A 13,086-nucleotide genomic window follows, 5' to 3' on the forward strand; every position below is an offset into this window, starting at 1 on the left:
TGTTCTAAACATCTCTAACATCCCCAAAATGGAGGGAAAAAATTAAAGAGATGTTAGTTTTTAGTAAATATTGTCTCAAAAGATACATGGTGGATTATTTTAATAAAATCTCTTGCATTCTAAAAGGAAAAGTAATTTCATTTAAGCATGATCTGGGTTAGGTATTTTTAAAGGTCTATTATAAATTCTGCTGATACAGAGAACACCCACTGTGAACCTGCTGTTATTGAACTGCACTTACTGTGATGCCATTAGTTCTTAGGGAGGGAAGTAGCGAGAAACAGCTCTATGAACCTCATCATCTGGATAGCTCTGAAAGATGTGTTTGAGCTCCCTGCTCCTAACAGTACTTACGATATATTCATGTTAAGCACTGTCCTCTTTATGGGGCCTCTCGAAAACAATTAGTATTGATTGGTGTAAGCACTGAAAAAAATTGTTCTTTCCCTGAGACCATTCATTCATTTAACAAATATTTACTGAACACTTTCCATGTGCTAGGCATGATGCTGGGACTAGGACAAAGTCCTTGCCCTCAGGCCTTGGGTACTGAATTGTGTACTTGATCAAACTTCCTATTTATGCTGCCGGTAGCAACTTTCTAGGACTCTGAGTCATATATTTTCAAGTTCCACTCCTGGTTCCGCTTTGTATCACCTTTTATTCTTTTATTCATTCTTGTTTGTTATATTTTGTATTTTTCTGGAACGAGTAAACAAAGAAATATGTAAATCGGACAACATACATACATTTTATTTTTCTTGTAATTACTATAAGTACATTCTGCTCTTTAAAAATTCTCAGAAACTTGTTAAAATTTAATGACAAATTTTGCCATTTATAGCACATTTTATTCTAATATTATATAAATGTTATGCAAAGTTGTTTGTTTCACTAATTTTTCCCTTTTAACCTTCTTTTTTATAGATCATCGACACAGAGAGATTTTTCAGAGACTTGGGGAGGTAGTGAGGAGGGTTTATATATAACTTAGGGCTGGTTTCAAGGGCAGTTGCCTGAAACCTTAGTAGGACCTAAGACTTTCTGCTCAGTGACCCGTTTTTTAAAAAAACTTTGATAGTAGAGAAGTAGGAAGAGAAAAATATAGTATTATGGGTACAATATCTAAAAGGATTTGAATACCTGTAAAAAAAAAAAAAGTAAGCCCTTAAGTCATAGTATTCTAAGTTCTTAAAGCATGGCACCAGTCCTTGAGAAAATATTCAGTCTATGTGTCAAGCATATAGTAGATGCTCAATAAATAACAGCTGACTAAATTAAATCTATATTAGAGCCCTGTTCCTGAACCATAGATATATCTACATTATATATAGTATTGTATTCATATTTACACTATGTTAGAAAAAGCAATCTTGCTGAGAATGTCATAAAATGAGAAATGATCAAGAGATGTGGTTTATTTTGATTTTTATCAATACCAGTGATTATATTTTACATCAAAAATGACAAATTAAAAATGAAATATATCACTATCAATATAATCTATGGATCTCCCATATTTTAATCCATCTTATAATACAGAGGTTACATTTTAATAGATACTATAAGATATACCATAACATCAATTATTCCTTAGGATTTTAAGAAATATGGCTTATATTTCAGGCTTAAATGGTGAGCCTAAGTCTTTATCAGCTGCCTCTAAACTGGTCCAGGGTAAATTTTTAAAATTTGAAGTCTGAATAGCATATAAAAGCATAATGACTACGTTATCAATAGTTAATTTATTTCCTGTTAAGCAGTTCTTCAGCCAATAGTCTTTGCTTCTGACCAGAGTAGTGTGTCTCAAGCAGGCATAGTAAGACAAACAGGATCATATATCTTTATCGTTTCATCCCAAGCACAGTCAGCAACCTAGAAAACAAAAAGGAAGTAAGAGGAAACATAATTTACAGATATTCAAAATTGGCAGCGAAAGCCTAAGTCATTTAGAGAGTAGCAGATCATCCACTAGTAAACATATCTTTAAATAGGAAGAGAGGGACATATTGTTGATAAAAGGTCTATTTCCCCTTTTTAAGATATACTTCAGGGACTGTTTCCAATTGATTGAAGCTGCCTGTAAGGATTTCCCACCCCACTTCACCCTAGAGCTACATAATTTCCTATATTTCCTGAGACAAATGTTGGAAAGATATACTCTTCAAATGTGAACCAAGGCACTGTGCTAGGTACCATGGGGACGGACAGAGATAGAGTACAGCTCTTGGCTTCAAAGAATGACTTATTCAAGACTGAAAGCTGAAAATGCTCTAACAGAGACTCTCCTAAGAGGGACTATTGAATACAACTGGGACGGTGTCAGAAGACGTCACATATGCTGGTGCATTCACACTGGCCCTCTTTAGGGGTGGATGTGAGAGACAAGGACATCCAAGTCTAAAAAGCCATATTAAAACATGAAGGGAAGAAAGTCCATGACGCTCAGGAACTGTGTGTCAAAAACTTGGTGAGTGCAGCACTGTCTCAGGGTATAAGATCAATATACCAAAAAAAAAAAAAATCGTATTTATATTAGCAGGAAAAAAATTTTTAAATAAAAGATTTTAAATCCACTTACAATAGCATCAAATAACAAAAGAGTAATATATTTAACAAAAGATATGTAACATGTCCACACTAAAAACTAAAACATTGCTGCAAGAAATGAAAGAAAGTCTAAATAAATGGGGAAATATACCATGTTCATTGTTTCAATATTGTTAATAAATTAATTCTCCCTAGAAGAATATATCATTCATAATCCAGCAGGCATTTTAGCAAAAGTGGACAAGGTGATTTTTAAAGTTTATGTGGAAATGCAGAGGACCTAGAATAGCCAAAAGAATCTTCAAAAAGAACAAAAAAGTAGTACTACTTACATTGCCTGATACAAGACTTAGCATAAAACTACAGTAATCAAGACAGTGCAATATTGATATATGGATATACAAGTAGATCAAAGGAACAGAACAGAGTTCAGGAATAGACCCTATACATGGACAATTCCTTTTCAATAAATGTAGAGCTAAAGGTATAAAGCTTTTTAAAGAAAACATAGGAGAATACATTCTCAATCTGGAAAACTGCCCATTTCTTTTAAGGTTAAACATATACCTATCTTTAGACTCAGTAATTCCATCCCTAGAGGCTTATCCAACAGGAATGAAAACATGTTTATGATACAATGTATCCAAGAACATTCACATCAACTTCATTCACAATTGCACAAAATCAGAAACAACCTGTAGTGTATGCCCTGACAGTTGGCTTTGCTTTTGGTACTGCATGTGCCTGACAGGCTTTGATTGACAAGGCCTCCATTTCAAAGAGGCATCAGCGTCAGTGAAGGTTATCTCAAATAAATACACTGCCGGCCACACGACTAGATATGTGGGCCCTCTGAAGTGCCTTCTCTGTTCTGGGTCTTGTTAAGTTTAACACACTTTTTTTTTTTTCTTCAAAGCTTCCTAATGGTTATTGCTGAAGGGTGTCTTACACTCATACTTAAAAACCACAAGGGTCGGCCAGGTCATAACACTAGTTTAGAAAGGGGAGATGTCTGTGGGAAGCTCGGTGGGGCTCAGGTGACTGTCCCCGGGCACTTCTAGATCCATAGGCTGAGATTGACACAACACACAACCAAAATGTCCCTTGACAAAGAATGGATAACAAATTGTAATAAATTCATACAACAGAATGCTGCTAAGCAGTACAATGAAAAGAATGATAAGCTCAACGACATGGATGAATCTCACAGATAATAAGCTGAGTGAAAGAGGCCACAAACAAAAGCGTACATATGGGAGATTCCATTGTATAAGTTCTAAAACAGGCAAAACTAATCTAAGGTTAAAAAAAATTAAGACTGTGTGTGTGTGTGTGTGTGTGTGTGCACGTGTGTGCGTTCGTGTGTGTTTCCAGCTGGAGGTAGGGATGGTGACAGAGACTGGAAAGGGATAAAAGGGAATTTTGGAAGGAGATGCAAATGTTTTGTATTGGGATGGGATATAGATTACATAGGTGTATCTGTCAAAACCATGTCTAAAATTTGTACATTTCAATTTTACCTAAACATTTTAAGAACAATAATGACAATAATAGTAATTGAATGAGGGGTGGGAAGTGAGTAGAGGAATAAATAAAACAAGAATGTTGATAATTGCTGAAGCTGGGTAATGGTTCATTACCATATTATGTTTCCTTTTATACATTTGAAATTTTCCACAATAAAAAAGAAAAGAAAAAATGTAGGCAATACTATGAAGGATAAAGTAGCAAGATAGCGATTTTGATCAAGGCCATTTGCACTGTATTTCCCACTGTTTAATGGTTATAAAGGCTGAAAGTCATACAAGGGAACATGCAGTCTTGGCTAGTCTAATTACTTGGCTGTCATGAATTGTGAATACAAGAACCACTCAAATTAATCAGAACGTATTAACTCCTTATCATTCACCAATAATATTTTGGATCTGAATCCAGGCTAGATAGAGCAGTAGAGACCTTTAAGACAAACTTTTTGCACAGAGCATAACGAGTGGAGGACTTTTCGGACTTTACAAAATGGACTCCATGGGAGCCATGACAGTAATGTAAACTTGCACATAATGGGAACGCCCTTAGGGTAAGACCTGATTGCCCAAAACCAGAGAACTGCCACAGCCAAATGGCACGAAAGGACCACATAGCTGCCGGGACTGATAACTGAAATCCACTCCTGAGAGCTATATATAGCTGAACACTTCAGGCAGACGACCCTCAAGCCTGACAAGAACACACAGTGTGGGTACTGCTATAATTGAAGACCTAACCTCCTGCCCACTCTAGCCACTGGCTTGGGACGGACACAAGGACAAGTGCACCACCAGTTCCAGAGCTCACTTTAGGAAGACGGAGGACTTTCACTGCATTGCTCTGTCACATAAGCCTCTGTACTGTCTCCTCTTTGTGTGTTGCGCATCAACCTGCATGGACACCTGACTGGTTTATCTGAGAAGGTTCCACTCAATAAACCTGACATTGTGGAAAGACACAAATGTGTCCAAGGCTATTATTTTAGTAACTGGCTTCTTTGCTCGTGACACTTTTAAAAATTAAATTTATTGAGGTAAACATTGGTTAACAATATTATATAAATTTTCAGGTACCAACATTGTAATTAACATCTGCAGACTCTACTGCATGCTCACCATCCCAAACCTAGTTTCTTTCTGTTACCATATATTTGACCCATTTTACCCTTTGCCTTCCTCCCATCTTCTTCCCCTCTGGTAATTTAAACATTAAAACCAGACTCTTCAAGGTTTGGTTGCTGCCTACATCTTCGTTTCTCATTGTATCAGGCTGACACTCAAATCCAAGCACCTTGTGCTCTTGTCCTTTTACTGAGCCCCTCCCTTTCCCTCTGCCTCTTAGCCTTGTTCTGCCTGGACATGATACCTCTCTTTTGAAAAATCAGTTTAAGCATCCCTTCTTCTATGAAGTCATTCAAAGTACCGGTATTATTTACTTATTGGCTCAGCTCAACTCTTTGGGAGTATGAACCATGTCTTGCTATAATGTAACAATGACTCAGTAAATATTAGTTCAAAGAAAGTATTTTATAGATTAAGACCTCAGAGATTAATTTTTTCTCATGTTCACACTACAGTAGCAGAGCTGGAACCAGAACCGAAATCTGTCCAATCTGTTCCCTAAAATAGTGCCTCATAAAAGGCAACTAATATTCATTATTTGCCTAATCCTACAGTTGCAAGTTTTTATACCATGGGACGCAAAGATCATATTAACTTACCCCTGTCTCATCTATGTATGAGCACTAGGCCTTTCTGTATTCAAACCAGCTTCTTATTTACTCAGAACTTACAATAACTAACAAATGTCAAGGCCACTGAATCAGCAAATGTTCATAAATCTATACTTATACTATAATTGATAGTACAAGAAAGACCTAAAACTGCAATGATACAGAATTGTGAACAGGGTGAATGAAAAAAATTTCTCCATTAACTAATTAATTAAACTCCGTTTAGTGCTACAAGTTTAAAAAAGCTTACAATAAAAAATAATAAGAAAAAGCACTTTCCTAAACTAACAAAGAGGCTCTAGCTTCTCCAAGGCAGGCACTGTAGAGACTACCTGGTAAGGAAAGATACCTATGTGGTGCCAGAGGTGGGGTGAACCCTCTCATTAGTTACCGATGGCCTCTGGATGCACTGCTTCCCACTTCATTCTATGACTGACAGTAAACACAAGGCTCTTTCTTAATGTTCCCTACTAAATATCTGAGGCCAGCCTGAAAGGCATTAAACAAAGACTGCTGAAAACAAGAGTTAACAAAAAGACCAACAACAAAAAAATAAGTAAAATGAACTACATGAAAATAAGTAATCTGCTTTTAGGATGAGACTCACTCATCCTTTAGCTTGTTAAAGAGAGGATTCTTTCTTAGCTCCCAACCTGCTTCTTCATAACAAAAGCCATCCTTCCCTCCCATCCACAGGAATACATTCCTAGCCATGAAGACTCCTTCAAGGCCAGACTCAGGATAGAGAATGAGAAGACGATAATAGGATATCACCTTTCTCATCTATAGAAGATCCTCTTTCTCAGTTTCAGTCTCCTGTATGAGGACTCACTCCTTTGCCCATTACCTTGCTGTCAGGAAAAACTGTAAAAGATTACAATCAACAAAAAAGATTGCTAGGTGTTCTTTCAGTGGAATGTTGGCATTGTCCTAGGGGCCCACAGGGTTACCTGATTCTATAGGGGTCTATGCCTTTCACTGTCTTTGACTGGATTATTTTACAACTCTGAAGGTTATAGAAAACTGATAGTAATCAAATGATTCTCATCCATTAAAGATGCAAATGAATGTTGTATTGTGGAAATGCAATTGATGCCTCTCCCTGTTCCCCCAAAGATGATTCCAAACATTACATTTTATTGCCCTGTGGATATTGACCAGTTCACCTATTACTAAATTCATTTCAGCAATCAGTGACTACCTATGTGTGTCTGTTCTTTGGTTCCTCTGAGCTAGCTGTAAAATCTTTCATGAGCTACATCAAATCTTTGACACATGCTATATTTGTATAAGAGTCATGACTTCCATTTTGATAGTTATCCTTTAACTTGGCCCACATACAGGGATATAGCTTATTTGTCTCAACAGGGTAACAATTATTTCTATGGAACATAATAACCTTTGCTTTCTTATAGGAGATAACACAGTAACAGAAAAATCATTTCATTAAAAGAACAAACATGAAATGGGGAGTAGGGGCAGATAATTATACTGGAAAAAGAGACTAAGAATAATTGCTAAAATTGGGCATGAAATTGAGCTCTACCCCTCCTGGCAGCAAAGGCAAAAAGGGCAAACAATAATATAAGATATACAAATATCATGACCAATCGACCACTGCATCAGGGGAGATAAAGTTTTTCCTAGCACTTGTCTATACGAGAAATTTAAAATATGCCTCCATTACAAAAATCATTCAATGCCAAAAGAGTGATTTTACAAGATATACAAAATCATTCCTTATGTGGTTTTTTTTAAATTAACAGCTCAACCCTCAAATAAGCCAAAAGCATACTATTAAACTGTAGTTTCCTGCTGGCATGTCTAAGGGTGGTGGTTCTCAAGCTTTAACATGCATTAGAATCTCCTTGAGGGCATGTTAAGACACAGATGACTAGTCCGCATTTTCCTAGCACTGGTTCTCAAAGTGGGGCCCCTGGATCAGCTTCACTGCTATCATCTAGAGCTGTTCTACAGCCTGGGGTCTTTATACCACGGTCCAAAGGTAGGCTTCGGAAAGTCCATAAGTGCAACATTTTGTGTGTTGGAGTTGGGGAGAGAAAATTAATCATTTTCTTCAGATTCTCAACCCCTGATTCCAAAAAGTTAATCCAAAGCATTCTCCAGCTGAACAAGATAATCACCTAGGGAACATTCTAATATATAGCCATAACTGAGAACCTCTGATGCATATCAATTTCCTTAACTGGACCTTTGTCATGTGCACTAACCTGGAGTTCTTTGGGAGCACTTTATGAGCAGGAATTTTTGCCATTGACTAAAAGGAAATTCAAACCTTAGCAGGATTCAAATATTCTTAAGGAAGAATTCCTTCTTAAGGAGAAAGATTAATTTGCCACTAATATCATGAAAAACACCTTGTGCCACATTTTCACATTTTTATTTAAAATCTAAGTTTCAAATATGGTAGGTTGATATATGGTAGGAAGCTAGTGAATTGGGTAGAGGACTAAGAAAGAAGATGACTGAATTATCTTTAAAGAAAAATACTTCCCATACCTGAAGTATTTCTAAACCAAAAGTTTATGTAGCTTCTCAATCCTATTCTACATAAGTCAGTATCTTCTTAAACACATGAGGAAATTTTATTAATCATTTAAGTTATGGTTTATAACAATATTTTTTTAAATTTGAGATTTATACCTTTTGAGTTCTAAATGGGCTGAAATGGTTTAAAGAGTAACCCACAGGGCCAAATAAAGTAAATACACATTAAAAAAAAAATCTGTACTAAAGGAAACAAATGAAGCAAAAGCTTTCAGGCATCAGAGCTGAGCATAGTACAACACTTGCACAATAAATTAGGCTCCATGCTGTACGAAAGCTGAGAAAATGAGAGCATGCTGGGTAATGTAGTTTCTGTTTTCTAACAACATTCACATATGCATGTAAACACTTTTGTATAACTAAACCTGAATAGGATTTTTTTAGAGTTAGCGATTATATATCTTGGTTAAATTTGTATCCCTTGTGTTTTATATATAGTAAACCTTTAGTAAATGCTTGTTGAATGAATGAAACTGTATGAGCAGTGGTTTCCTTCCTCCAAAGATTTTAAGCAGAGCCTCACACACAGTAAAGGGCACCTAATTAGGTGAGAGGTCAGAGATCTGAGTAAAGGCAACAGGTTTCATGGGATCTGGGGGACATATGGGATTTTCGAGTGTTGTGAAGGTTACACAGAGAGCTTTACTTTATTTGTTGGTCAAATATTTCTCTGCATTATAAAGTTCCCTAAAACATAACTCATATATACATATGCACTTATATTTATCCATTTATTCAACAAATATTTATATGAGCCCCTCCTGTGTGTCAGAAGTATGTTGAGGATACCATAGTAAACGGGATGGTCCTGGTCTCTGTCCCCACAGATTGGGAGTCCAACAGAGAGATGGATAAAGTAAACAGACACCTAAAATGCAGAGTGCTAAAGGAATTGCTAAAGGACAATGCTAAAGGAATTGTAGGGCCCAGCAGAAGTAGGGAAGGGCATCACTATAACCAAATGTGAGGAAAGTGCATGCTTTCAAGAGGAAGTATTACCTAAACTGTGACCTAAAGAAGGAGTATGCCTTAGCCAGAAAGCTGCTGCTGTTATTGTTTGTAGGGTGGAGATATGATAGAGAGAAGGAAAGTGTTCTAGGCAGTGGAATAAATAAGAATAAACAAAGAACTAAAAGTTCTAGCTTTAAAGCAACTTAATCGCATTGTAACACCTCTGATAAAACTCGTAATCTTTTGAGAGAAGCTTTCTTCTGACTCCTTTCTGACTGTCATGTAGGGTTTCTTAAAAGGCTAGCTGCCAAAACCTATGCTGTTTGACCCGCTCCCCTCAGGATGAGCTTTAGTGTTGAGAAAACTATTTCCCTCTACATACAAAAATACAGATTTGAACACTATGAAAACAATCAAGACAAGTACCATGAAAAACTAGTCTTTTAAAAGAAATAGGGGGAAAACTGAGGGCATTAGGAGGCTTTGTCTGCCAAATCACTCCAAATGGATTGTCAAACCTAAGCCAGTCAGAGCTGGTGATACCCACACCAGGGCACCCATGTAGTACATTTCATCCCTATGCTCTCTGAATTTCCTTTAGTTTGAGATCAAAATGCAAATATAGTCATTAAAATTCAGAATCAAAATTATCAACATTATAGGAAAAAAGATTTGTCAAATGTTATATTTCTTAATTAAAAACTTGAAGACAGAATCAATCTTCATCATTATTTTCAAAAGCTGCTATCTTCTAGGGTAGTGAAAAATAACTAAATTAATAGGGTGAGATTTAATACAAGTTTTATTTTTAGTTATTTCATTTTCACTTTTAACAGCAAAATATATTTCTAAATTTTAAGAATAAGCACATTAATTAGAAATATGAATTTTTTGCTATTGTCCTGATATATCAATTTCTGTAAAATGCAATCCTGAAGAACTGAATAGAAATTTATTACCTATCAATACAGACTATTAATATCTAAATACAGCTATATTGCATACACATCATGACACTGTTACACATGAAATATTTGAAAGCAACTGTATTAAACAAGTATTTCAACATTTCTTATGTGCAAAGTATGGGAATAGATTTTACAGCAGACCCAAGAATATTAAAGAAACAAATCTAGTCAATAAGTTGTTTACAATAAACATTTTTCATTAGTGTATTAAATGAGACTTGCTATAGAACGTCCTCAATAATATTTGTTCTATAAATGCAAATTTTGGAAAAGGAAACAATGAAATCACCAGACTTTAAATACATGTGTAACTTAGAAAATGATTCATTAATTTTATCAATTCTCTCCATTTTATTAAAATGTTTACACATGCCACTGATAACAAAATTTATTTCAAATGACTTAATATGGCTGTTAATACAACAAAGAATTCCTACTGATCCATTAAGAGATTTACTTTATTAACAATTTTTCCATTTTCTGTCTATCATTAAATTCTTTTCTCTCAATTTAGTGGGCAATTGCTTTTGCCCTTGGGAAACTTGTTCAATCTACTGTAATTATCTGTATGACATATGTCCTCTTTAGCAAAAATGAACAAGAGAAATAGGTAGAAGGATGCAGAGAAAATGAAAGAAATCACTAATAGTCAACTCTAAATTCTGAAAAAGCAGCCCAGTCATTATGTTGCATTGTATAAAATTATGGGCTAAAGTAAGACCATCTTTTACTTACTTAACCAGCTTACAGTTGGGAACGACTACAGAGAACATGGTATATTATGTTGATCATTAAGGAGTTTAAGTAAAAGTAAGCAAAGAGTTGAGTAATATCCTAAGATCCTCTTCATTAATAAAATATAACTGGTATGTAGTAAAGAGGGATTGTGTAGTGTAGGATGGCGAGAAATATAATTAGAAAACAATGCATATTATACTGAATCTTAAAATCAAGATTAAAAGTTGACCCTAACCTGAAGGTAATGAGCTGTGTCTTAAAGGTATCTGAGATGACATAATGAAGATGACAATTTCACTGTATTGATTTGTAAATTAAAACTGGTATGTAACTAGTATGGTTACTGGTCAGAGTAGGTAAAGAACATCACAGGAGTTGTTGACCATGAGTTCTAAAAAAAGAAAAATTGTTAGGAGACAACTGTGATATCTATGTTAGATGAGAAAGACCTAACGAATGCTAGCAATAAGAAAAAAAATGTATTCTCTTACAGGAACATGATGTCTTTTCATTTATTCCAGTCTTTTTGAAAGGTCCCTTAGTAAAAGTTACATAATTTTCTTTATCTACAGTCATGCACATTTAAAAAAACTTTATTCCTATATATATCCTACATACGTACATGCACATGCATACACACTACACACACACAGAGTTGTAGCCATGTAGAAAGGTAATTTTTTCCCATTTTATTTTCTGATAATTACTGTTATCTACATGGTCTTCATTTTTGAATATTTATTTTTACTGATCTTATTGAACTCCTATTATTTTTAATAGGCTAAAAGTTGATGTTCTTGGAGTAGAACATTTAACAATCATATAAAGTACAGATGATAAAACTTCCTGCATCTAAAAAATATTTATATTCTATTTTCTTCTATTACTAATTGGCTACAATTTTTAGAACCATATTAAGAGCGGTGATGGTAGTAATCATCATCTTGTTTCTGTTGTCTTCAGTGGGACCACTGATATATTTCAGGTCAAGGACTAACATAATCAGATTTGCATTATGGAACACTCTCCCCTGAAGCAGTGTTGAAAATCAATGGAATGATGGAAAGGGAGATCACTTCGGAGATTTCTGCAATAATCCATGGCAGAGGTATTAAATAAATGCTTATCTAAGGTAGTGAAGCTAGAAGGACATGGTCCAGGTTTCAGAGATATTGGTGAGGAAGAATTCATAAACTTAATGTCTAGTTGAATTTAGGGATGCAGAGAGACATGAAAACTAGGATGATTTCCCAGGTCTCTCTCTAGTCTAGCCTCAATTTACAGTCAAATGACCTCGTTAGGAATACTGGAAGACAAGTAAGACATCTATTCAGATCATACAGTAAAGGCAACTGGATAAATGGGTCAAGCATCAATAGCATATAATAAATGACAGCCTCAAGTGGAAGTTGCAGCTGTCTAATAATAGAACTTCAAGTGGAAGTTCTAGATGTGTAATAATATGACAGGAACAGAATTTACTGGTAGGGAAATAAGATAGTGGAGTTAAATGAGCTTTGAAAATAGAGAAAATAACTGACTGAAGATCTGAAAAACAATGGATAACTGTGGAAACAAAGGCCTGGATGAGCAAGCCAGTGAGAAAATGAGGAACCCACTGGAAAGGGGAAAGAACAGAGATAAATATTTTGAGGGAATAGAGGTGGAAGAAGATATTCATTCTTGTTTATTTTTACAGTCAAGTAGGAGGCAAGGTCAAATGTCCAGAGTGTTATTATCATAATACTATAGAAGGTTGAGAAAAGGTACTGTAGAAGATGGACTGGAAAACCCAAAAGATTTTAAGGGCAAGTTAAACAGGACCAAGAGCCTATAAAACTATACAGTTTTTTTGAAAAGTAGTTTGTAGTGTGCCAATTCGACATTTTTGCTTGGTTTTTAGAAGCAATGCACTTTAGTTTATAGCAAGGAAAATGAGTAGGAAAGTGGGAGCTCAGAGGCTGAGGCACCAGAAGCTTAGGTGTCAATAATTCTGGAAGGTATTGCTACAAGGGCTGTCCATGGAGTACAGAGAGTAGTGGACACAGGCTA

The 13,086-nt window shown here is 35.5% G+C and overlaps 1 protein-coding gene across 1 annotated transcript in view; it reads right to left on the bottom strand.

Annotated features, from left to right (window-relative positions):
* Positions 1-1,388: 1,388 nt before the first annotated feature.
* PEX7 (peroxisomal biogenesis factor 7) overlaps positions 1,389-13,086 on the bottom strand; it is a 70,705-nt gene continuing 59,007 nt past the window's right edge. The window contains exon 10 of the mRNA XM_039878993.1: positions 1,389-1,875. Within this exon, the coding sequence (XP_039734927.1) occupies positions 1,807-1,875 (69 nt within the window). The 3' untranslated portion in view covers positions 1,389-1,806. The remainder of the gene's footprint in view (positions 1,876-13,086) is intronic.

This window comes from Pteropus medius, unplaced genomic scaffold (assembly GCF_902729225.1).
Source record: "Pteropus medius unplaced genomic scaffold, Ma_sr-lr_union100, whole genome shotgun sequence".
NCBI classification, from domain to species: domain Eukaryota; kingdom Metazoa; phylum Chordata; class Mammalia; order Chiroptera; family Pteropodidae; genus Pteropus; species Pteropus medius.